The sequence below is a fragment of the Dipteris shenzhenensis genome, chromosome 20 (genome assembly GCF_047967505.1).
Source record: "Dipteris shenzhenensis isolate YYH24624 ecotype China chromosome 20, Dip_SZ_1.0, whole genome shotgun sequence".
NCBI lineage: Eukaryota > Viridiplantae > Streptophyta > Polypodiopsida > Gleicheniales > Dipteridaceae > Dipteris > Dipteris shenzhenensis.
Window position 1 is genome coordinate 44,534,797 of NC_141615.1, and position 26,967 is coordinate 44,561,763.

The window sequence follows — 26,967 nt, forward strand, 5'->3', positions numbered from 1 at the left end:
CGTACACTCCTATGGAAACCCTTTTTGGGACTGTAAAATCAGGTTTGCCACCTCCAAAGCAAGTGGGTATCTGTCTGGAATGTCTAGGTAGTTCCACGGTCCTAGCCTCCACAACTCTCTAGAGAGAGAATGACCAGGGCGAAGCTTAGGACCTAAAAGCTGAGAAAAGGGCCCTGATGACCCTGACTATGAGGAGGCTGAGCCAGGGCTGGGCCGCGTCGAAGAGTGCGCAGGCATCCCCTTGCCTGTAGGGCCGAGACGAGGAAGGACGGGAGACAGACAAGGGGGAGGAGGCTGCTATAAGGGGATGGCAAGAAGGAGAGGCGGGGGGATGGGAGGTGAGAGTAATAGCAGCTGGGGGGAGGGGGGGTAGGGAGGCAGGATCAGGGGGGGCGGTGGGAGGAGCGACCTCAGGAGGACGGGACGGGGGAGACAGAGGAACCTTCAGAGCCGACTCTGCTGGGACTCCAGACTCCTGTTGAACGGGAACCTGGGTACTCTGCTCTGCTGTAACCTGCGAGTCCGAGAGGAGATCGAAAAAGGTCTCCTCCTCCATTTGTGTCCGGTTCGAGGACTCCGTTGGCACCTTCCCCTTCCCCTTCCATGTGTCCTGGAAAGAAGAAGTCTACGCCTTCTTGCGCTCTTTAAGTCTAGCTCTCCTTCTTTTGGTTTTTCGAGCTGATTTGAAGGGCTTCTTTTTCTCCACCTTGGTCCAAGTCCCTTGGGAGGGCTCGACCCAAGGTGTCTGAGTCTGTTGCTGCCTCGCCTGCTACTGGGGCCTAGCCGATGGCAGCGCTAAGCCTCCCTATGCTCCTGTCTCTAGTGAGAAGCCCAGCCCACTAAAAAAACCCGTACTAGGTGACCCATCTGTCTGCACTGAAGACACTACTCGGGCAAGCCAGAGATCTCCACACGCTGTCGAACTTGCCTCCATCTAACGTCTTCAAGAGGATCTCCTTTGGGAGGGACTCTAGATGCGCTCTGCGATAACTTAGAGGCATGAGACCCCGTCGTCTGCCAGTACTGAAGCTGTTGTCTGTGGCGGAGATGCTAGAACTGTGCCAAAACAATTCCCGATGGAAGGAAGAATAGATCGGAAGCCTCAAGAAGCAAAGCATCATTGGAAATCATGGCACGTGATGAGTCGAATCCATGTCCTCGACTATGAAGCCAAAGGAGGATATGAGGGCCTAGTAGGATAGGGCTCTGCTCGACAAGGGAAGCCGTGGTGTTGGGGAGTTCAGCTGCATGAGGAAGACTCCTCTCCCATAGATTGTGACCTCCTGAATGTGGTCTGCCCCTGGGGCCAAGCTCTCCTGAAGCCAATTCCTAACTTGTTTCCTTGACGAGGTGAGCCCAACACTGCGACCCACCAAGGCCCTATCTTGCAAAGCCTCTTGACCTGTTGCTTCTCTTCTGGAGAGAGCATAATCCTAACCACAGTGGGGGTCGAAGGTGCTGCCATGTGAGCCCTTCTTGCCAAACCAAGGGTCACTGTGAAGGTCAGTTCTCCCGAGAAACAAACAGCTGCCTGAAAAGGAAGAAAGGCTCCAAGTAGTGCTGGAGCTGTGAAGCATAAGCTGCACCAAGGTCTTCGTTGGGCTGCTCCTAAAAAGAACACCAAATTGGAGCCTTGTACTTAGGCAAGCAGTTTCTTTCCCTTCCTATCTCACTGCTCTGTAGCGATGTGAGCTTTACTGTGCTTCCCTGGATGCACAAAAGAAATCAATCAATCAAAGCTTCTTTCCTTGTGTCTGTCTGCCTGGCTGTGTCATCGGAGTCTCTTCTTCCAGGATGGATTTTATTCTGTGAGACAGATTGCGCATCTTTCCTTCTGCTCTCCTCTGCAGGTCGCTAAGCCTTCTTCTTGCTAGCTGCTGTTTCCTTTTGCCCCATGGGCCTCGCCTCGACTTCACAACACCCTTGCCTGAGCTCTTTTTATGACCCTTTCCTCTTGCCAGATGGTACCTTGTGTGAAGGGCGCGTGCATCGCCTGCACTTCTGTTCTGGTAATCAAATTTTCATCGTTTGTCCAACGGGGGAGTAGAGACAGCGATAGCCCCCACAGTTGTCGAGAGGAAAATACGATTCAAGATTCGCCAGCCACACTCCCATCGGATGTAGCTCGGGTTCCTTCCCGCTTTTGCGAAGTCTTGATTCGATCTCCCGACTCTCTTCAATCCGTAGACACGGAGCAGCAGGGCACCCCGGCGCAGCAGCCTGAGTACGATCGGGGCATGATTCAAGTAAATCAGAACAGCAAGACGCCGGGCCGTATGAAGAGGGACGAATGGAGCAAGGGCGTTGTGGTGACGTTGTGCGTTCGAGACTACCAGCACAGAATTGTCATGTGCGATCAAGATCTGTGTCCACTAACAACGAAAAATAGAAAGCAGTATAAAGTAGGCATTCTTGGGAGAGTCCATACAAGAGTACTATCTTAATAGATGATGACCCATATAATGGTTGTGTAAACCATCCTAGATATTGCATAGTTCCAAACACATTCGCATATGCCAACCCCATGCCAACTAGAACATTCTTGGGAATCTAGTTACTCAAACGTAGAAGCGTGCTCGAACCTCTAGGAGGGTTTGTCAAGCATTTAGAAGGCATTGCACTGAGAAGAGTAATATCTTAATAGATGATGACCCATATAATGGTTGTGTAAACCATCCTAGAAATTGCATACTTCCAAACACATCACATATGCCAACTAGAATAATAATGTCTTGCACTTTGATCGCTTGCCTTTCTTACACGGATTACTTGACATCAATATGCACAAGGAATCACCCACAATACCAACCATCTAGCATGGCAAAACACAAGTTCAATTAGGTGTCCCCAACTAAACCACACAATATATCCTCTAGACTAAACCATCTAGCATGACAAAACAAAAGTTCCATTAACTGTCCCTAACTAAAACCGCACAACATATCCCCACAGAACATATCCACTAGAACTTATGTTAGTTCTATGGAGTACTTTTCCATAGTAGAAGACTATAACACCCTAACCAAGTCATGTAAGAAATATAGTTTTCATAACAGTCCCTCAGTCAAAAACAATTTTGCATAGGCCTTCTTGAAAATCAATGTTATAGCAATCTTCCCATAATTTTTATTGATGGATTTAGCTTCTACTTAATTTTTATAGTAATTCATGGCTCTTATGATGCACTCTTGTGGGAGTGTAGTGAAAAATTGGACCAAACAGTCTACACTCTAGTTCTCAAATGGGAAAATCACCATGGTGGGTAAATGGGCCCTTCTAACTATGTTGTGACTCTTTGGAAGGTGTCACACTTCTTGATAAATTAGAAATAATCAAAATATAGATAATTTTTTAAATGTTCGATTGTGATTTTGCAAACTTCTCTTATTGATATGATAGAGAACTAGTTAAATCTAGAAAATCAATGGAATTCCATCCATTAAAAAAAACATGAAACAAAAATTGATTTATATGTACCTATTCTCAAAGTTGTTGGGTAACAAATCACTAGGTTCTCCTCCAAGGTAATGTGTCCTACTTCTGTCCTCAAGAAGATGAGGCCTTGCCATAACATCTCAAGCCCTTTCATCAAGGCCTTCTTACCTTGGCAAGACCATGACCTACATTTACAAATTGCTTCTGTTGTTGATCATATGCCTCTAAAATGGATTGGCCTAACTATTCTCTAGCTATATCACATGTGCTCTATTATTTTGTCATATTTTTTGCAAGTGAACACCATCTTGACAAGTTTAAATTTTGTCAAAAGCAATTTATATTGGTAATTATTTTACTCTTTTGAATATCGTAATCAATCTACTCTTTATTATCTTTCTAGCTTTTGGATTCCATACTAGTTTTTCTTATATGTACAACATACCTTACAAAATAATTTGTAATCTTTGTAGTGGTTTATAGTACGGATTGTAGAATCCCGTAGGATAGAATAGATGCATCTTGTAAGAGGTGTGAGAGCACAATGAAAGAAAGATGTAGTTCTCTATTATAGATTGTGAGAGAGAGGTCTCTCTCTTATAGAAAGGGGGAGAAGGTAATACCTTCCCTACATAAGTGGCAATCAGCCCCTACATCAGTGGGAATCATTCCTACATCAGTGGGATTGCCTTTGTCTTACATCATCACTTAGGTCACACACTAGACACATCATAGCACTTGATGTGCCTTTACAACACACATGTGACTCCCCTAGATGCACACATGCACCATAGAGCAAGCCCTTGATCATACTTATCCCAACATACCCCCCCTCAAGGTGTTGCCTCTTGCAGTGTCAAGGATACATCTAGTCTCATAGTTTCACATGCCATCTCATGGTGGTCAAGGATAAATCTATGGCTAGGATCTCATGCTAGCAAGGGTTCCCAAGGGTGTGAGGATCACAGAAATGGGATAGACATATCACATGGTCTACATCATATGGTGACCAGAGGTGATTTACAAAAGACATAACATATTCTTTTTGGAGTACTACTCCAGGCAGAGAACTTCAAAATTTGACCAAGTGATGATAAACAAAAAAGACAAAGTGCCTAAAAAGCATGGTCTTCATTTTCTTCATTTGCTAATGGAGTTCTTCCTTCATCCAGATTTGGTTTGTTGTTGAAGTAGTCCTTCTTCATAAGAAATGCTTGATTCTCTTTGTTGTTCTTCATGGAATAACACATTCCCTTTTCCAATTGTAGGCAAAGGAACAATATATATGTGAAGCACTTCCCTTTATCAATGTGGTGAAAGTATGAGCCACTTAATCCCAAAGCTATGATAGCAAGAGCCTTCTTGTCTTTGATCAACCAATTAGCTTTTTCTTTTGTAGACTTCTTTCCATTCACAACATTCCATATCTTCTTTTTCATAAGCATAAACTCAGCTTTTGTTTGCCAAGTATGGAAACTTGTTCATTAAACTTATCAGAAAAGGTCTTAGCTTCCATGGCAAGGTCTTACCTGAGGGCAGTTTCTAGTGCCTTACAAGTGAAAATATGAGCAATAAAAAATATTCCTTCAAAGTACAAGCATTTAGTGTAGCAAATGCTTGCAACCAAATTCCATACTATAAAACATAATGGAAATGATGCTTTCACTTGCATGCTTCATAGAGGTGGCTAAATGAAAGTATTCCATGCAAATCCAGGTATAACAACTTGAAGGAAAGCTATAGCCATAGTTGTACTGATGCTATTCAACACTTTAAAACATCAGAAATGCTAAAGTAGCATCTAATGTAGCATCAAACTCACAACATTGTCAAAACTGTCCAAAACAAAGAGACCAAAACTTGGAGGGTGCAATTCTCACACTTCATAGCTCTATTCAAGGGGATTTTTATGCAGGAAGAAGGGCCTTATACCAGAGAAGGGCTACTAGTAAGGAGGGGTGAAATGTTGTGCCAGGTCGCCCTATAGATACTTGAGAAAACCGACTAGTTTTTTGGTGTTTTCTCCTCCATCTCTTGTCCAAACGAGCTCAGATTTCAACAGCAGCTTGCCCTCAGTGTTGTCCAGCACGAGCTCAAAGGAATTTGCAGATAGGTAAGTACAGAGGCGACATTGCATGAAAGTTCGTCAAGGAGTGTGAGTGTTAGCGTTGCATGTACAGTTGAAATTTCTCTAAATGCTTGCAGCTGGAAGTTTGCCCATATGTGAGGAGTTTGCAACTCAAAGGGTTTGGGCAATGGTCGCTTGAATGCAGAGAACAGAGCTCTCAAAGATTTGGGAAAGGAGGAGGAAAATGGAGGAGATGAAGAAGTTTTGAGAAACTAGTAGTTTTATGCTAGAGATAGCATCTAATGCTAGACTAGGTTAGATCTAGAACCTAAAGCTGTGATACCAAGTGTAGAATCCCGTAGGATAGAATAGATGCATCTTGCAAGAGGTGTGAGAGCACAATGAAAGAGAGATGCAGTTCTCTATTATAGATTATGAGAGAGAGGTCTCTCTCTTATAGAAAGGGGGAGAAGGTAATACCTTCCCTACATAAGTGGCAATCAGCCCCTACATCAGTGGGAATCAATCCCTACATCAGTGGGATTGCCTTTGTCTTACATCATCACTTAGGTCACACACTAGACACATCATAGCACTTGATGTGCCTTTACAACACACACAAACACACATGTGACTCCCCTAGATGCACACATGCACCATAGAGCAAGCCCTTGATCATACTTATCCCAACATGGATGTCTATTTACAAATCTTGATCTCTCCTATTAGTAAAGACAATTATAATTGTATGACAAAGTAGAGGTCAAAATGCCTTGGTAAAGATATCATCCACATTCACATACGTTAGCAAGAAGTGTGGCCTAATGTGTTATGCACATGCTTGGGGTCTAAGTTTCTCTTAATGCATTTTTCATTGGGAGCCCATGTAGGCCAATAATTGTATTATATGTTGTTATATGTTTCTTTTTTCGAAGCAAAAGCCTAGAATAAAGGATATGCCTACACATAAATGTTATCAATGAAATTATACATTTAGGTGTCTTAGATTAAGTACCAAAATCCTCCCTAATGAATATCAATAGCCCTCCTCAGTATATTTTTGCAAAGAAGATTGCACGATATACATAGTAAATGCGACAAATATCTCATTATCTATGAAAGAGTCATCACATGTACACAATGTTCTTCACCAAATACCTACATGTAGATTTGGCACTTGTCCGTCACTTCATATTGGTGGAATATATATCACTCTGATAAGAGCTTGTGGCCATGAGAATTCAAAGAGGCATTTTGCTTAGTGATGTCAACTACAACCCATTAACTTGACAACGCATATTTCAATTTACATCAAGCAATTGAAAAAGACAAGTTTAAAATTTTTCATAACCATGCTACATGTGAGACAATGCTAGAAATGGATACTTAATTTGAAGCATGGTACTTGGGCTAGCTCATTTATAGCTCCACTGTGCTCATAATGAATTCACCAAGTCTATTTTGGTAAGATCCAATTCATCCTAAAGGGAGGGCTTAAACATCCCATAGATTGCACTATGTCACTTAGAATCCCCATTACACCTCAGTTATAGTAATATTATATTGACTAGATTATTGTATATCCATGGGACATTTTACTCTAGAAGGCAACCTATGGTGAAACATGGTGGTTCAGCTACTCCAACTCTTCGTCTCCTAAGAGAGATGCTTGTTAAAAGTAGACTTCACTTCAATGTCTCTGGGAGCACCCTTACTAAGCCAATGCTCATTGACAACTTAGGATCTTCTCATGGCATACATTTAATATGTTATTCCAAGAGTTCCTAGCTCAAAAGTACTAGCAAATTATGGCTTTTGCTAAACTATGGTCTTGTATGATTATCATAAGTTACTACTAGTAAACCATTAATTTTGAAAAAGCTCTAGATGTGCATTTTTGCATAGGGTTTCCTCATGTTTCCACTCTTAAACTCAAGGATTCAAATATGCTGAGTGCTCACATAGAAGTTATTCGTAAACATAAGCTATAAAAAAAATATAGTCGCTTAAAGAAGTAAATTTCAACTTACTCAAAGATAAAGAGAAGCTCGACTAACTTATATTTATTTATGAAGAAAAGAAACAACTATGAAAAATCAAATATTTATGCAAATGTATTGAAAGACAACAACAAAGCGTGGGTTTGAAGGTGAGGAATGGCATATCACTTGTCCCCTCTCCTCTACTTGACTCTAAAGCCATGCCTAAGGGATCATAGTGTTGATCTCTATCACCACATGCTCTACATGTGCCATTGGAAAGCACCCTTACACATTGTCTTCCTAAGCACCTACACGCGTTGAATGGAGCCTTTAACTTGATCAATGATTGTGGAATATCATCCTATATCATCTCCTATCTATGGATGGAATAGAATAGGATGTCAATGCTTTATCTAGATGGAACCTTTATCTTAACTTGATCAATGAATATGGAATACCATCCTATGCCATCTCGTATCTTTGAACAGAGTTGAGTAGGATGTCATCTTCTATATTTTGTTAGGCCCAAGGCCTTGGTGAACTCTTTGAATCTCTTAGATCTCGGAAAGAGTCTATGCATAAATATAGGCGTGTTGTGAACATCGAGGTCGCCCTGGCTATTTGGATCTTCAACAAATATATGGGTTCTTTAAAACCCATCTACCTAAGTCTATGAAGAGGCATGGTGGTGATCAAATATTAAGATTGTGTCTTGACCTCTTTATCTAAAGTGTCCTTGTGATGTGTTGACTTGAGGATTCTCTTGTGCTGACAGCAAGCTTATATAGTTGGCATTTTGTCACCAATCTCTTTGAGCGCAATCGATTATTCAAGTCTATGTAGCTTTGTAGTGTGTGAGTCATACAAACCCGGTTTGCTTGACGTATGCAGTTTATTTTTCATATTTGCTTCATAAAATGCATCTAGTTTATTTGAGCTTTCGCTTCATTTGAATACATCAATCAGTGCTCGAATTCTCCCAGCGACTATGATTTCTACAAGTGGGATCAAAGTAGTGTCGATTAGAGCCCATGAGAATATGGAGTCTGTGTTAGACTCAAACAATCTAGATGCCGAGAAGTTCACGAGTAAAAACTTTCCAACCTGGCAATTGGCAGTTCCTTCAGTCTACATGGAATGTGGATTGTGGGGTATTATGCCAAGAACGGAGAAGAAACTCCAGCAACCAAGGGAGTGATAAAATTCATATCTATGATCAGAAGAATGAGAAAGCAATTGGTATTCTTAGTCAAGCCTTAGGTAAGGATCGGACTAATTTCATTGCAATTTGTTTCGAAGAAGATGTTTGGTTCAAAGACGAAGAATTACAAAGTCAAGTTAAAGCTAGAGTTGTTTGCTTTAAAATGAGGAAGACATTTGAATCAAATGCCTTGTGGCGACAACTAGGAGTCAAAGTAGGAGATGATGATTTAAAGTCTATCCTTATATTTAGTTTACTCACAGAACACACAGACACTGTAAAGAAGTTCTATGAAGTTCTATGAGTAATATGTTGTCAACTCTTCTTGACGAGGAATGTAGACAGAAGATGAAAGACAAGGAGGCCCTTCTAGCTAAAACTTAACCAAGCATCATATCGCTATAAGAAGGTCTATGATGAAATGCTAAAGAAGAATGTCAGGATGGTTCATCAACATGAGTTCGTCATGGAGCAAGCCTTTCTAGCAAGAGACGTCTTGGAGCACATCAATGAAGCATAAGAGATTGTGCTCTTCAGTGATGATGATCATTATGACCATACCATTTTGTTTAAACTTGTCCATTGTGATCGAGTTAGAGTCCGCTCTCTAAGTTTCCTTTAAATACGGAGGGTCTACACTTGAGGTGGCGCCGTATGTGGGCAACTTGCTATTTCTACAAATTTCAACCCCTTCCTCATTTTAGTAGGGGGTTGTTATGGGTAGTTACACTTTGAATCTTGTAGGGGTTGGAGGCCACTTGAGTGACCATGCAACTAGACCTACATGGCAAGAATCCATGTATAGTAATAGGCATGTTGTGGAGAACTTGAGATCATCCTAGCTATTATGATTTCAATGAAATATATAGGTTCTTTTGGAGATGTCTACTCTAGTCTATGGAAAGGGAAGCTGATGATTAGAGGTTAGCAGCTACATATCATTGGCTATAACAAGATATTGATTCTTCTCTACATCTAGAATGCCCTAGTGATTGTGTGGACAAAAGGATTCAATTGTGCTGGTAGTAGGATTATATACTCGGCATTTTGTTGTTGGCAGGGTGAGCACAATAGATTATTCAACTATGTGTAGCTTTGTATAGTGTGAGTCTTGTAATAGCTCAACAAAGCCTCAAATAATGTTAAAAAAATTTGGGGTTTTCATATTTACATAATCACATGTTCTCTTTGGTATTATCGGTATGATCAATCTTTTGAGTTTGAAGCTCTACATCTACTTCCCAATAGTCGAACCTATGTTGCATCATCATGATAATCGTGTGTGTTTGTGAGTCTCCTCAACAGCTTCAAGAGTTTGTTAGCTCCAAAACGGTGGACCTACATTAGTCCCACATTGCCATGGGGCTCAATCTCGCCCCTTACAAGAAGCTTTAAGAAATAGATTATGAAGCTCAACTGTGAAATAGTGATTCTATGCTCATAACCTAGAGATAACCATACAACTTATGGACGTATATGGCCTTCTCATTCTGTAGTGCTTTATTTAGTCTACTTTTCCACATTCTTGGGATTTTTATTCCATAGGTTGCTTTGGCAATTTTGTTTTAGTTGTGAATAAAATCAAGTTTTGCTTAGGTTAGGTGGCTTTGGACTTGAGACTAAGATTCATGAACCAAGGTGTTTCTGTTACACTTAAAGAACTCTTTTTCACAAAGAAAAAACAATTGGAACTACAAAGGAATTAATATACACCACAAACAAGCAAGAGCTTGATGCTTTGAAATGAAGATGCAAACTAAGTGCTATGACAACTCATTTCTTGCAAAATGCAAGTCTTATTGTAGCAAAATATCTTCATCGTGCTTTGATTTGACTAGGCTTGGAAGGCATCTATTTCTGTATGCTCCATGAGTATGATTGTACAAAGGATATTCTATTTCACTATCTTTAGTAGACCGAGCACATGCAATCTAAAATCATTAAGAATTTATTTTTCTGTCCACATGAGAAAGAGGAATGCAGCTTCTATGTCGTGTTTAAGTCTAAACATCTCTTAAATGAGTGCTTGTCTTATATTACGACAATGTGCTACCATACAACAATGAAGACCAAAGCCAACCATTTGGTCTTTTATACAAGTCACCTTTTGAAGGGAGGGCCAATTTTCCTCTTAGCACTCTCTCTTTCTTTACATTTAAAAGCCTCTTAGGCCAGTAGGGTACCAAGGCATCTTTGCTATCCTTTCCATCTCTCCCCTACTGTTCCACTCTTGTGTGTCGGGAATAGCACTTATGTTAACCATATAAGAGTGCTAAATAGTGGTTGTGTTAGCCTCGAGTCTCCGAGGCCAAAGCTATTTGGGGCTCAAACCCCATGTGTAAGGCTCAAAACTTGGAGTGACGAGGCCGATCTTGAGCTACTTGCGGCTTGACCCCCGTGAGGCAAATAACCACTCGATGTATCATGACTTCTCTTTGTAGCATTCTACATTATAGAAACTGTTTATTGTATTCCTTAGCTTCCTCTGCCTCCAAACAATGTTTATAAGATAATCTCATATCAGTTACTATTTGAATCGGGCACTTCAACACCGAAGTATCCCCTGAACCTTTGTGTGCCTTTGATAGTAACTATTAACGCTGAACTCAAGAGAAGACGATTTACAAATGAGAAGGTACAAGTTGCAACAGAATGAATTACATTCAGAATCTTTAGAGAGTTCTCTATTCAACGGGGAGAAAGAAAGATGCATTTATTATAACTCGCAACTTCTATGGCAACTAATAGATAACAGCAACCCCAACATTTCTCATCCAAGAACATGTGGTAAGTGCTTGCCTGATTGAAAAGTAAATACAAAACCGCAGTGTGCAATAAAGATTTTTGTCTTTTGCCAAAACACACACCCCTTGATATGTACACCTCATCATGGTTGTAACCTTCAACTGCCATTAAGATAACTGGTCATCTTACATAAACAATAAAGTACAACAAAGGAGTATGATTGGAAGTCTCCTTTTCTTAATTTGAAGGACATTGACGATAGGATTTGAAATGATAGGCATTTTGGCGCTCACACTTCATAGATTCTTCCCTAGGTTTCCATACTGCTTTAGGAGAAACTACCATGTCCCTTACATAAACTTAGAAACTTGTCAAACCCTTCTGTATTAACCTGTCTTTCAGATGGACGAGAAAAACCTACATGAGTTCAGAGAATGTAAACTTTGAACTCAGATGAGTCCTGTTATGCTTCTGGATCTATCATTCAGGAATTACCCAGGTCATACTTACAGTGTGCCTTACTTGAGAAGAAATTTGGCTGACCCATGATTGGAACCGGAAGCTCCATCACAGGTCGGATGGCTTCCAACTAAATCAATGCCATCGTTAAGTAAATGATAGGAGATTCCATTACCGCGAACCTGCAGGTATTAAACATGTAGTGTAGAACAATATTGCTTTATTTCTGTCTCATTGGCACTAAGCATATTCCAGTTTAAAAAGAAAGGCCAATTTTGCTATCTGATGGACAGGCAATGCCCCTTGAGGAGCACTACTACAAAAGAAAGAAAAGAGCATTAAAAACTTTTCTTGCAACTCACTTTCATAACGCAGGCAGTCAAAATGCCCAGTCCAGGAAGCATTTGTAAACCATGCTGCACAAGCAACAGACGTTATTTCAATTTTCATCCTTATATCATGCGAGTTTCAATCTTTCATGAGACTTCCATGGCCTTATTTACCTTATGCTGAACCTTTTTGTTGTAGAAAATTCCAGCACAGTAAACTGTGGTTACTAGAACCATTGTACTGCAAAAGCAATTTTGAAAATTTAAGGACAGAAACAATTTGCATTTTAAACTTTTCAAACGAACCTATAATGCTTACATGCAACTAAGGAGACCGAGGTTTTTCCAACCACTTGATGCATTGTTCTTTGCTTTCCCTTCATCTTCTGCATAAGCCCACACATTTAAGTAAGATTAGTAAATCTCTAATAGCACAGAAACAGCTTATTACCTAAATATCTATTGGAGTATGATGTTGGAACATGAAGTCAAAGTGAGTGTTCTAGGTGTGTTTTTCTAGTCTAGTGAGTCCTAGACATGCCACGTGTCATATTGGGAGTTATCCCATATACAATTTGGCTTTCTAGAGTCTAGTGTCATGTGAGTATTTTGGTTATCATTGCTTTGTACTTTACATTTCCTTTCATTGCTTTCTAGTTCTTCCATTCCGTTCCTCCTACCATGTGCCTTCATGTGGTATCAGAGCCATGCTCCTAGCCCTGTCTCTCCTTCCCCTTCCAAGAGGTTGAGGTGAGGGAAGCCAATGAAGTTACTCTCTCTCCTCCTTGTTGGAAAGCTGCCTCTTCTCTTCTCCTCCACCCGAGCCTCATCATGAAGATCGAGATGCCGACTTGGAGGAGCTGTCCAAGAGGTTCATGGGCTGCTCATCACCATTGACTGCTTGAAGATATCTCAGAAAGCTGATTCTTGCTCGTAATTTGCTGGTGCTGTTTATAAGACCTCAGAGCGGTGCGACGTTCATATTCGACTCTGAAGGCGGAATTTTGACTTGAATCTTCAGCAAAGTTGTAGAGGACTTTGAACTCTATATTTTAGCCTTTATTTAATCCCAGTTTTCTGTCAAACGTTATGGCTTCTTCAAGTTCTGACAAAATTTGAGTTCGTGACGGAATTCATGCTGCTTGTTGCTATTATAAGTGACGTATCTTTTGAAGAAGTTCTATTCCAGTTCTCAGATGTTGCTGCAGCCCCATTTGATATAGAGTGACTCTCATGTATCATCAATCTCTTCGCATTGCTGGAATCCTTCTCTGCCTGCTACCTTTTCTCTGCCCGCCATCTGCCTCAAATTCCGCCGCCATTCTCTGTCCCAACCTGCTCCCCGACAACTGAAGTTGCTACCCCAAGGCCCGAGGTATTCCACTACGCTCTTCAACTTGCTGGTCTTGCACTGGTATGGCATCTTCCAAATCAAGTGTTACCATTGAGAAGTTCTCCAGGAAGAACTTTGCAACATGGCAAGCCAAAATGCGGCTTCTACTTATGAGAGATAATCTATGGCCGATTGTGAATGGGAAACAAGGGAGCCCGACGATGATGAAGAGAAGCTTCTCCGATGACAAGCTCAAAATGAGAGGGACCTTATTGAGACAGATCAAACAGGAGCCATAGGAGACAAAGATAGATTGATCACGACGACATGTCACAGATTTCTACGCATTTTAGCCAACCCAAGGACATAGTGATGTGGAGGAGGAGCTAGGTGATATGAGGACAGAGCAGATCAGTAGGAAGAGACGATCCAGATCTGTGGAGCCACAGATATAGAGACCACACACAGTGTAGAGGTCGACCGAAGCATGCACAATGGAGGTCCATCCTATCTCATAGGAGACCATTAGAATTGAGGTGTCACTCTTGATATGGCTCACCAGATACAGAGATCACAACGACCACACCCACCACTGAAGCGAGAGACAACTTGACATAGATAGATACGTGATATCTTCGCATCCCACTACAGAGCTGCCATGGCACTAGGATCGTAGATGACACTCGATCACATCTCCTGTCATCTCAAGATTTTTGAATTTTTATTCAGAGTACTAGCTTTAAGCTTCTTAGTATAGCACTCAGTAAAGGCCCTAGCAAGCCCTTTGCCTCACCCATACTACAGAGTCGCTTGTATGAGTTGCTTTTTTTGTTTTACCTTATCTCATAGGCCTGCAAGGCCTCCCAAAGATGTTGATACATTTTTCTTTCTTCTCTCTTAATGCAGTACTGAAAGAAAGGCATTTGCTACCGTGGACCATCTCTGGCTACAAACAACACATACAAATATGGGAGGTACAAGCAAACAGTTCACAGATATGGTATGCTAAAGGAGAACTATCAAATAGTCAAACTGTTAGAGGTAGAGCAGAATTATTTTGCATAATGCCTACACACGAATGTGTAGAAGACACGGGGGAAGCAGGCCCTGGAAACTGCTGTTATAGCTTATTTGACAGGATCACCACCTAAAGCTACCTCTGATGTTCTTACTCACCTCAATGAAATCTACTGGTTTTGATTGAGAAGATTGATAGCTTAGAGGCCACCAATGTGGCACTACTAGCTGAGAAAGCACTTGTGGATAAAAAAGTAGCTGAGATTAAGAAACAAGGGGGATGTATACATGATGAATGGAGGAAGGAAAAAAACAAGAGAGATGAATGGGAGAAGGAAAGGTTGAATGACAATCAGAAAAAACCAGTCTCCAAGACAAGATCCATGCTATGGGAGCTGAGTTGCAGCAGCTCAGAGACATGAAGGATGCACCGGAGGGGGGCTACATAGCAATGAATGATCTGAAATTGTAAAATGAACAACTCAAGAAAGAAATGGCAACCATGAAGGCCACCATGAAGGTTAAGCATGTTGAATTTATACACCACCTTACCGAGAGGAATGCAGAGATGTTGGAATGGAAACAAGTAGTCAAAAAGGGATCATCAGCCTCCAAGAAGGACTGTATCTCTGATTGTTGGGGTAAGTATGATCAAGGGCTTGCTCTATGGTGCATGTGTGCATCTAGGGGAGTCACATGTGTGTTTGTGTGTGTTATAAAGGCACATCAAGTGCTATGATGTGTCTAGTGTGTGACCTAAGTGATGATGTAAGACAAAGGCAATCCCACTGATGTAGGGATTGATTCCCACTGATGTAGGGGCTGATTGCCACTATGTAGAGAAGGTATTACCTTCTCCCCCTTTCTATAAGAGAGAGTCCTCTCTCTCACAATCATAATAGAGAACAACATATTGCTTTCATTGTGCTCTCACACCTCTTGCAAGATGCATCTATTCTATCCTACGGGATTCTACAATTGGTATCGGAGCTTTAGGTTCTAGATCTAGTCTAGCCTAGCATTAAATGCTTTCTCTAGCCTAAGCCCTAGTTAGGTGCCACATCATCATCTTCTTCCTCACCTCCATCTTCCACCTTCCCTTCCAAAATCGACTTTGGAAGTGAGAGTTCTCTTCAAGCTCGCATTCTCAGCTTCTCATCTTTCAGGAGAGTCTTCCCAAGGTCAGGGCGAATCTGCAGAACAAGCCATACGTGCTATCTTGCCATTTTCGGGGCGGCATTGTCTCAGGAAGCTGCGTCGACCTTCTTCCTGGTTCTCACTGTGGAGAGCAACATTGTCAAATTCCTTCCAGAGGGAGCTCGGCGATATCACGACCTTGCTGCTCATCAAGTCTGAGCTCATTTGGAGCAAGATTCAGGTCGATTTCGTCAAAAAAACAGTCCACGGTTCTTCTACAATGCTGGCCAACGTGCTTATCTTTTGCGCGATTCCTCTCTGAGGGTGAAGCTCTACATGTTTTCCTTCCTCTCCACTGCAAAACCCCTCTGAGTTTCGGCCTCTACATGACGAATTGGAGCAGATTTTCGAGCTGCCTCTTTAGCCATGAAAGCTTGACTATGCAAGTCTAAGTTTGACTTTGGGCAGTCAAAGTTTGATTGGTAGTTTGACCAAGATTTATTTTCAGTCTGCTATGCTCATTTTCTAGCATCTTCTTGGTCATCTTTTGTTTAGACATCTTGCATAAATGTTGTTCTGACTAATTGCCTCATGCTTTGACATTCACTTAAGTCACATAGAGAAACCCAAGTCAAAGTATTCAAGTTGTTACTCTTTGAAGGATTATTTTTATAGCTCATATTTCACTTGTAAGGCACTAGACACTGCCCTCGGGTAAGACCTTGCCATGGAAGCTAAGACCTTTTTTGAGAAGTTGGTTGGAACTAGTTTCCATACTTGGCAAACAAAAGCCAAGCTTATGCTTATGAAAAAGAAGATATGGAATGTTGTGAATGGAAAGAAGTCTACAAAAGAAAAAGCTAAAGACAAGAAGGACTACAACAACAACAAAGCAATTATGCCTGAAGGAAGAACTCCATCAGCATATAAAGAAAATGAAGACTATGCTTTTTAGGCACTTTGTCTTTTTTGTTTATCATCACTTGGTCAAATTTTGAGGTTCTTTGCCTGGAGTAGTACTCCAAAAAGAATATGTTATGTAAATCACCTCTGGTCACCATATGATGTAGGCCATGTGATATGTGTTTCGACTATCCCATTTCTGTGAACCTCACACCCTTGGGAACCCTTGCTAGCATGAGATCCTAGCCATAGATTAATTCTTGACCACCATGAGATGGCTTGAGAAACTATGAGACTAGATGTATCCTTGACACTGCAAGAGGCAACCCCTTGAAGGGGGGTTTGTTGGAGTAAGTATGATCAAGGGCTTGCTCTATGGTGCATGTGTGCATCTAGGGGAGTTACATGTGTGTTTGTGTGTGTTGTAAAGACACATCAAGTGCTATGATGTGTCTAGTGTGTGACCTAAGTGATGATGTAAGACAAAGGCAATCCCACTAATGTAGGGATTGATTCCCACTGATGTAGGGGCTGATTGCCACTATGTAGGGAAGGTATTACCTTCTCCCCCTTTCTATAAGAGAGAGTCCTCTCTCTCACAATCATAATAGAGAACAACATATTGCTTTCATTGTGCTCTCACACCTCTTGCAAGATGCATCTATTCTATCCTACGGGATTCTACACTGATGCCTTGGAGGAAGAAAAGAGACGAACAGCGAGTCTTTAAATGTCTTGGTTAGAGGCCTTATATGGGAGATACTCCAATGACAGATACTTAAGCTTTGTTCACCAAGATGGTTGTCAACCTCACATGTGAGATATCTTGGAGAGTGGGCAAGGTTGAGGTGCCGACAAGGCCATTGGTGATGAGACTCTGGTCCAAGTCCATCTTCATGAGTATGAGTGTAACATTGAAAGGATGATGATGACCTCACACTCCTACAACAAGAGCACCGGATGGAGGGGATGGTACGTGTGATGGCAGCTTGACAAGCAAGGAAATAAGCTGCCTACAGAGATGGTAAAGTAATTCGAGAGAGAGAGAGAGAGTAAAAAGGGAAAAAAGGAAACAAAGGAAAGAAAGAACCGGAGATAGAACCAGCACAGCTTGGGAAAGCAAGGAACTTGGAGGATGCACCATAGGTCACAAGATATCACTGACACCTACTAGAGATGAGAGCAGTGCATGATTTGATCATATATAACAATCTTCAAAGATGGCAATTATCCCGAGGGTTGACCTGCTTCCCACATGGAGGGGGAATGAGTACAGTGAATTACCTAATGGGCTCCCCAACCTTGGTCTCACATGTACATGATCTTGCTGTGCCTCCTCCCCCACTTGGCGCTAACCACTCCTATCTTGCATTCAGCATATCGACCACCACGCAAGCCATAGGACAGGACACGCTGGCCACTACCGGTGTTCAGATACACTTTGACCATGCCCTTGATGCGGGTTATATAAGCCACTTGTCTCGTGAGCTACTGATCTCCCTTAGAGATGATGTAAACCTCGCCCATGTCTTAGACACACTGGTATCACTGGTTCATGATGTCGTCTAGCCAGATCATTTCCCACGACTCAGTTTTTCCCCTAGCTAGGAAGATGCCCTAGAACCCATGGTTTGATGACGAGTGCCACGAGATGAGATCTCACCTCATACGTGAGCGGGCTTTGGAGCACCTAAAGATGCTAGAGACATAAGGGATATCATGTCTGTTGACATGCCGTAAGAGATGGGACTTTCTCTCACATAGGATGGATGAGATGATCAGATCTTTTGGAGGAGGGGATCCCACTATTGCTTGGGAAATTCTCTTTGAACGTAAGCCACCCATCCCTATCACAGATCCGGACATTTGGCACATGTATGCAATCTCGCTCTACGACCTCCTGATCCAGGCTCGCCACATCCATCTTATTCACTACAGAGAATATGCGAGCTTCGGCTCCACAACCAAAAAGCCCAAGAGCACGAGGGGCTGCGGACTGCGTATTTTGCACATGCAAGAGGTTTTGGCTCTTATCTTAGTGCAGATGTTCAATCATGCACTATGCCATGGCTTCCCCCCTTGCTTGGAGTACCACCGCCATTGTGCCGATACACAAAGTAGGGGATCCCATGGACATGGGGAACTACCACACCCTCATGATTGGCCACACACTGGCCAATATATATGGACCAATACTAAAGAGAGGATCAGTTCCTAAACAAACACGTATGGACAACGGGCTTTGGGACAGGCTGGTTTCTGGAGGCAGATTCTACCCTTGGCCACATCTTCACCTTACGGGCCAGTATTGAGGAGGCGAGATCGAGATCCCGAAAAAGTCTATGCTTGTTTTGTAGACTTTCGGAAGGCCTTTTTGACACAGTTCCACGAGTTCGCACGATTAGGAGACCATAGGAGATGTAGATCCCAAGAGACATGATTTGGGGGGTGATAAGCTTGTATGAGTCAGTCAGAGGAAGAAAAAGCGTCCCTGGAGGCCTGTTAGATTGGATTGAGAGCACGATTGGAGTGAAGCAAGAATGCCCCTCTCACGGACACTCTTTGGGCTGTACATTGATGAGATCACAACTTTCATTGATTGCCTAGGAGGGGAGGGATCCTTGCTTGCTGACCTGATGATATAGATATTGTTGTATGCAGATGACATAGTTCTCATTTCCTTTTCAGTGGCAAGCCTACAGAGACACCCAAAGGCTTAGAGGTGTTTTGTAGAGAGAGAGACCTACAGTCAACCTTGGCAAGACCAAGGTTATAATATTCAACACCTCACAAGTACTTCATCTACATAGCTTCACTTACTAAGAAGATCCAGTTGAGATCATGCAGTCATGCAACTATCTAGGAGTAGTCTTCGTGGGACCAGTTTTCATGATGACTCGTGTTATGAGACTCAAGTTTCCGAGACCCTAGACTGCACCATTTGGAACTGTAATGGTACCTTATGGTCACACCTCTTACACAGGACGAGACATAGTCTTTTACACGGAGACACACCAGAGCCCAGAGCGTCCACTACCGGGAGTAGGTATGACCAGGACCTCATCGGACCAACACGGGCTTGTTACACCATATGGATACGCGCTCCTTGATTTGGGCAGAATGCATGATCTCATCATCTATAACGGGCTCGACCTATGGCCCTCCTCAGGTGGTTTTACTTGCTTCCCACACGGGGGGGGCACTAGTGTAGTAGATTACATCATGGGATCCCCTACCTTCACTTCATGTATCACTAACTTCACCGTAGCACCACTCCCTCCAAGAGCTGATCACACATACATATTCTTCACTATCGCCACCCCACGCTTAGCCACACCACACACACCACATAAGAAGCACGACACCTACCACGACATACACTTTGATCACAGCCTCTCACCGGCCTACTCTAGACACCTAAACAGACTCCTAACCTACATCAATCACATACCACTCAAAGGACCGTGCTGCCCTGATTAGTCGCACACTCCACGAGGCTGCCCTCCAAATCTTTCCCCACACCACACGGTCCACTAGACCACCACCTCTTGGTTCTGTACCCTATAACAATTAGTACGATGCGGAGTGCAAGACTTATCGCCGATAGCTCCGACTTGAAACCAGATATCACCTCCCGAACAATCCAGACACGGTACGCAAGTACTGACGTCTCGTACGTCGGAAGAAGCAGGCATTTCTTCGTCAAAATGAGGAGGAGCTACTACACATCTTGTACAGCAACTACTCTAAGGATTTTTGGCGGAGATTCCTTGAGCGTAGGTCCCCATCACCCCTCACCGACACGAGAGTCTGGCACACGTATGCACACCATCTATATGATGTCCCACACCAGCCCCCACTCCAGACCTCATACACACACCTCGTCCCACCACTTACACATTGTTCACCAGAGGGGGAGTCAAGGATGCGACATTGGAACTGCACAATGGCCGAGCTAAGGATCACGAGGGGCTATGCACTGAGTTTATCGCATATGGGATCGACACGTTAGCCCCGATCCTAGCAAAGCTATTCAATGACGCTGTTTGCCTTGGCTTCCCCCGCACTTGGACACTCAACACCATCACCCCCATCCACAAGGTAGGGGATCCCATGGACCCGAGTAACTACAGGACTATCATGATTGGACATGTGATGTCCAAGATCTATGCAGCTGTATTGGATGCATCGGTCAGCATGTTCACAGAGATGAGAGGGCTCAGAGCAGAGGGTCAGGCCAGCTTCAGGCGAGACCATGGGACTATGGATCACATACTCACACTCAGGATTGTCACTGAGAAGGCCAGATCACGGAAGGAGAGAGTATACTGTTGCTTTGTGGATTTCCGCAAAGCCTTTGACACAGTATCTTGAGCTCGTCTTATCACACGCCTACAGACACTGGGATTTGATCAAGAGATCATCTTGGCAGTCATGGCACTGTATGAGAGTCTCAGGCCGAGTTCGTACAGGCGCAGGTTGGACAGATGAGATCCTGAGTACCATAGGGGTCAAACAGGGTTGTCCCTTATTACCGACCTTGTTTGGCCTCTACATCGATGAGCTTAAGACTTTCATGGGGACGTTCGGAGGGACCGGTTGCTCACTTGCCGGGATCATCATTAGGATTCTTCTTTATGCAGATGACGTGGCACTCTTGTCGTCCACACCCGAGGGGCTCCAGCGACACCTGGATGTACTGCAGGCTTTTTGTTTATCCCATGATTTGGAGGTCAACCTTCGCAAGACCAAGGTCATGATCTTTAACACCTCTCGAGCAAACATGCAACGGAAGCAGTTTACTTTTACTTTGGGTGGGTCACCAGTTGAGATCGTATCCTCATACACTTACTTGGGGGTCATCTTCTCCGGCCCGATCTTCACGATGAGACCAATGACGCAGGCCAGACTGAGCAGGGGATACGCTTCACTGGCTCGGCTAGAGAGATAGTGCTTTCACTTCCACTTCTAGGACCCTCGAACCAAGGTTCTTCTCTTCGACTCCTTGGTCCGACCAGCCGGTATGTATGGCAGCCCTTGTTGGAGGAATAACATGTCAGAGATAGAGTGGATACGAGTGGAGCGCTTGTAGATCCTCATGCTCTCACGGATGATCTGGGGGAAACCGTCTGTACCACATCACATCATTCAGGCCGAGCTTGGTGCAGCCTTTCAGACCATCACATATCTACACCGGGTTAGATCATATGGGGACTGCACATCAGGGAGACAGAGGTTGCCATGGTTGACTCTCGATTCCTCCATGAGATTGGCAGCAGAGAGAAACGAGCGATGCTGGTATGCACGGACTCAGAGATGGTTTGTGAGACTAGGGTTCCACATCGATAGGATACCTCATTTTCAGTACAGTTTAGATGCCCCTCCGGTACTCCCACCCACCATCCCGATTAGGCCACATACGAACCAGGTCATTCGAGAGGATCTCCTGCAGCTACACACCTTAAGGACCTGGTTAGAGCCGAGGGAGCTTCCAGTGAAGCTGAGTTTCTACAGAGATTACTGTCTTCGCATTTCGGAGGAGGGATTCATCACACCACCGAGGTACACTGAGCTTCATATGCCTCACTCACTACGGATCTCCATCGGACAATTTCGGGTATCATCACACCGCCTCCGCATAGAGAGCGGCAGAGCAGAGGGGATTCCTAGGGAGCATCGCTTATGCATATTGTGCAACTGTCAGGAGGTTGAGTCGGAGGAGCATTTTATTTTCAGGTGCCCAGTGTACTACGAGATCCGAGGTCGCTACCACTGCCTCTTTAGAGACGGCTCCGGGCTCCTTTCCAGATTCCTCGCCTACCCAGATCAAAGATGCCTCGCGCCCTTCATTCACGAGGGAGTCCAACATAGAGAGTACTTACTCAGGCGATGGGGCTTGGCCACATCATCAGACACCTCTCAGAGCAGGATCACAGAGTTCTTCCCATCGAGTGACATTGATCGTCCAGTCTCTAGCCGCAGACGTGACAGAGACCCCGACCCGACGATCGCAGCACGACACACGAGACATCGAGGAGACACACAGATCACTCTGGGGGGCCTCCCGTCATTGTTTAGACCTGGGATACGTCCCACGGGAGTCACGGTGGCTTTGGCCTTGCGTCGAGCCTCGTCCAGGAGACCGAGACGCATGGCACCCCTTGACGGGCACCAACGTCCCATCACCGGCTATGCACCAGCCAGGGCGACATGACATACGGAGGATTCCGCTCCGCTCCAGTCCTTTTCTTTTCATTGTTACATCCAGATGTATTTGATTATGTATGATTAGACTTAGGATTCAGCACGGGTGATAATGCTCGTTTCAGTAGCTCCACCCTTACTGTGATTTGTATTAGGTTTTCTTTCAGTCTCATAGACCCATCGGTCTTCCAAGGACTCTAATAAAATTTCTTTCTTTTCTTTCTTCTCAGCCTTTTTGTAGAGTTACAACTAGTGCCTTCAAACTAGTCAACCTTTCACTTTTGTCTCACGAAAAGACAGAGAGAGACGAATGAAAGAGTTCAAAAGAAAACTACATAAGGTCAGCTGACAGAAGAGGAAGCAACACGAGGGAATTTCAATCTTGCTCCCCTCCCTTTCACAAAGTAGCTTGATTCTGACAGTCCTGGTGTCAAACAGATCATAGACAAAGCAGAGAAAAGCATTTATGCAATCCTCTACTACTTCTTGACACAAGGTGTTGCAAAAGATGGTTAAGTCATGCAAATCTTAAGCTACAGTGTTTGACTTACCACACAACTTGCACAGGAAAAAAATGCTAGGATCAGAACCTTTGACTGGAATTAATATTTTCACTTCATATGGGTCTTCTCTTGCAACTTCACCTGCACGTAAGCAAAAGTGCAGCTTGAATCCACCAAAGATTCAATTTGGATATGCTTTCATTAAATACTTTTGACCAAATGACTAAGAAAATATTCTGATAAGCACTGGATATACATTTCCAATTCACTTCTAAAACCGATGGAGTCTCTGTCATTGGAGCAACACCACTGGCAGCCATGCCTGAAAGTGCCACAAATAGTCCCTTGGCTGGTTCTACCTAGGAAAGACCAAAGCAGTCCAACATATGTTCATCATCCAAATGTCAATATTCATTCTGTTAAGTGTTTTTATGGCAATTGCAATAGCTTGCACTTTACAGAATTTAGTTACAATGTAATAGCAATTTTGTATCCATTAGAGATATGGCAACAAGAAATCTAACTTGAAATAATGGTTTTCCAACATCGCTGGCCACAGCAGCAATGGTATTCATGTAAAGAGAGACACTTTTCTGGTTCGTTCCAAAGCTGCATGCACAGGAACTTGTACGGTGAAATGTCCACAGATCTTGAATGAAAATGTAAAATAGCAAAGCAGGATCCTCAGTATCTAGATGCAGGAAACCTGTAGTCATGGAAAGGTTTGTAATATCCTCTCTGTGTAATGCCATTGTCAACCTGCATGGCAAGTCAGAGCCCCTTTCATTTTTACTTCATGACTTTTACTACTCAAATCAGGCTCTGAAACAGAAGACATCGCCTATTGCAAATGACAGTATGTGTCTAAGATCATTATCTTCTTGACTTCAGGTACTATTAACCTCATAATGCGGAATTTGTAGATTTGAGCCTAAACTCATATCAACCATTGAAGATTTTCAGACCATGAATAGTTGTTCTACATAGGAAAGTACCACTGCCCCTTCTCTTGGACTGAAACCAACAGTGAAACCAGGAAGTATACGAGGACCACGGCTGCTGCAATTGATAGCAATCAGTGCCTCTGCCCTGCAGAAAAAAAATGGCTCATGAACTCAAACACAAGAGCATATTTGAAGATATGAATGAGGTCTAATTGAAGATTCAAGAGTTTAGACAGTGTTTGGGATGCAGTACACATTCTCATCAGAAAGAGACGAGCTCTGCAATGAAGGGTGTAAAACTCCATCCCTGTACTGCACAGGATTATTTAAGAGACAAAGTGATGGCCTCGTGGCTACCAGATCTTGACAAATATTTTGCCTACACTAAAACAATAAATTCATTCCCTCTCATTCTATGTGAACACTACACTAACTGTTGATATAAATATTCCACAGGATCCATGAATAAGGTGGACTGCTGGTAGCAAGAGGTTCCTGTTCAAGCTGTAATGAGGTGATATTCGACAACCTGAATGTACATAGACTTTGAAAGAAATTCACTGAATGCCATCACTTATCAAATTTGACTTATCAAATTTGATATTATAGTTGTTTATGAGGTCAAAAAAAAAACACTGCCCATATGTCCCTTGATATTCTTAAAATTTTGTAGTTTATGACTTTTCATCTTCTGTAGCCTTCCATATTCTGCAAATGAAAAACATTAGAGATTTAGAAATGCTTGCTTTGATAGATTAACAGCTTTGTGCCTCTCATAGCAGCATGTTTTGTCTCTCTATTACATAGTTCATACATACGTCTCAGAGAGGTTGGATTTTGGATCAATGTGACGAGGACACTCTAGATTCAGGGGGCTGATTTAAGGGTAAGGCCGCAAACATCCAATCTCTGGCTTGAAGTCTTGAAGGGTGAGAGCTATAGATGCGAGTGAAAAGTGTGGTGGAAGACTCAATTCCACATCCAATTGAAGCTACAACAACTTCTCTTTTAAAAATGTGCACATTCTAGCGGCCGGTGGAGGCGGACTGGGATTGATTGAATGCGCCATTCGTCAATCCTGGGTGGAACACTGACTCAAACTGAAAATTGAGCTCTGTCCGTCTCGAAGAGGTTGAGAGAGAGAGAGAGAGAGAGAGAGAGGGAGGAGCTGTGAGGAGAGCTGAGATATGTTGGATACATTGACACATAAAAAAGTTTCATTATAGGCAGATAACACTCTTCTATTGCAGTAGTTGTCAGCCTTGGAACGGATAGAAAAGCAAATAAGACACTCAAGAAATTAATGTAGACAGTGTCGTCCTCACCAATGTTGAACTGCAAGATATGAAAACTTAACTGATGCAGACAGGCCAAGAGATTTGGGATATTAAAACAAGGCTATTGTACATTGCACAACCCCATTACGAGGACTATGCAGCATAAGGGACTGATGCAGAGAACTTTAGGCAAAGATTGAGGAATGAAAGTATGAAATTCAACAGCTCACACAGACAGTCTTGCTTCTCACACAAATAATCGGATGCAACATCATCTTAAAAGCACTGATATCATAATAGGAGTTACAATTATTCATTATGAAAGTGACTACAAACATGCCTGAAGACATCAATTAAGTCACTCAACTATTGAATGCAAGACAAAACATCCAATCTTACAAGGATGTCAAGTTTAGTAGACTATGAGGAAGACCAAGTGTACTGAGTGACAAAACAGATGTGGACTGAGCCAACACCAAAAGTAATGTCAATTCTATCAGCAGAACCTAAGCCTCTTCAGTATACATTTTTAGTAGACCGGACCTTTTTTTTTGTACCATTTAGTGGGTTCAGGGCCATGATATTCAAATCCTGCCCACTGGGTGTGCTAGGTGTTAAGCTTGCGTCTAGCCTTAGTCCTCCAAAATATGGAAGGTATAGAAGATGAAAAGTCATAAGGTATCCAAATAAATCGCTGTGTCATCAGCCAACTCACTGTCAAGCAGCTCCTCTTCTCTTCTAATAGGAAGTCTCAGCCCAAAGATGTCAGCTTGAGATCTAACATAGATGCGTGTTGAAGAGCATCAGAAGGAAGCTTCTCTTTTGGAGCTCAGCCAAGCTGGATCTTGCCTCTAGAGTTGTGGTGGTCAACCACGTCCGCTTGGCCACGGCCTGGTTTATTTGTTCATGTTGGTGCCGTTCTAGGGACTGCATCATTCAGCTCAGAAGACCGATCAGGAACTTTCTCTGGAGTGGGCTTGATGGCACAGCAGATGCCTTAGCCAGAGTGGCTTGGGAGACCCTCATCCTCCCTACACAGGATGGGGGTCTCAATATTATTGATCCAGATTTACAGTGCAGAGCCTTACTTTGCAAGATAGTGGTGCGAGGACTTATGCCAGGACAGGAACCGTGGAAGGACTTTCTTATCAGCAGCATACAGAGGTGCACACCTTCCTCAGGAGGAGACTGGATGAGCAGTGTTAGATGGATCTTCACCTCAGCACACCTCAGATCACCTTCATCCCCTCTCATGGTTGCCATTCTGAAAGCTTGGGCTAGTTTCAGAAGCTCTCTTCGGAGGATTCCTCCTTCCTCCCGGGAAGAGATTGATAGGCAGCCCATCATGTGGAACGACAGTATTTTAGATGATCGTGGCAGAGGCAGGAGGAGGGGGAGCTGTAGGGAGCTGCAAGGCGGTAGGGGAGCAA

At 43.1% G+C, this 26,967-nt stretch overlaps 1 protein-coding gene across 3 annotated transcripts in view; it reads right to left on the minus strand.

The window, feature by feature from the left end:
* Positions 1 to 11,489: 11,489 nt before the first annotated feature.
* The window catches only part of LOC147889720 (G-protein coupled receptor), a 40,003-nt gene continuing 24,525 nt past the window's right edge, over positions 11,490 to 26,967 (minus strand). For 2 of the 3 annotated variants that reach the window (XM_087391608.1, XM_087391606.1), the window contains exons 10-18: positions 24,312 to 24,405; positions 24,023 to 24,075; positions 23,841 to 23,940; positions 23,573 to 23,675; positions 23,365 to 23,457; positions 12,539 to 12,605; positions 12,394 to 12,460; positions 12,253 to 12,306; positions 11,490 to 12,072 (exon numbers count right to left, since the gene is read on the minus strand). In XM_087391608.1, coding sequence (XP_087247734.1) covers positions 11,950 to 12,072; positions 12,253 to 12,306; positions 12,394 to 12,460; positions 12,539 to 12,605; positions 23,365 to 23,457; positions 23,573 to 23,675; positions 23,841 to 23,940; positions 24,023 to 24,075; positions 24,312 to 24,405 — 754 coding nt within the window. In that variant the 3' untranslated portion in view covers positions 11,490 to 11,949. The remainder of the gene's footprint in view (positions 12,073 to 12,252; positions 12,307 to 12,393; positions 12,461 to 12,538; positions 12,606 to 23,364; positions 23,458 to 23,572; positions 23,676 to 23,840; positions 23,941 to 24,022; positions 24,076 to 24,311; positions 24,406 to 26,967) is intronic. The other variant, XM_087391607.1, reaches the window with a different exon arrangement.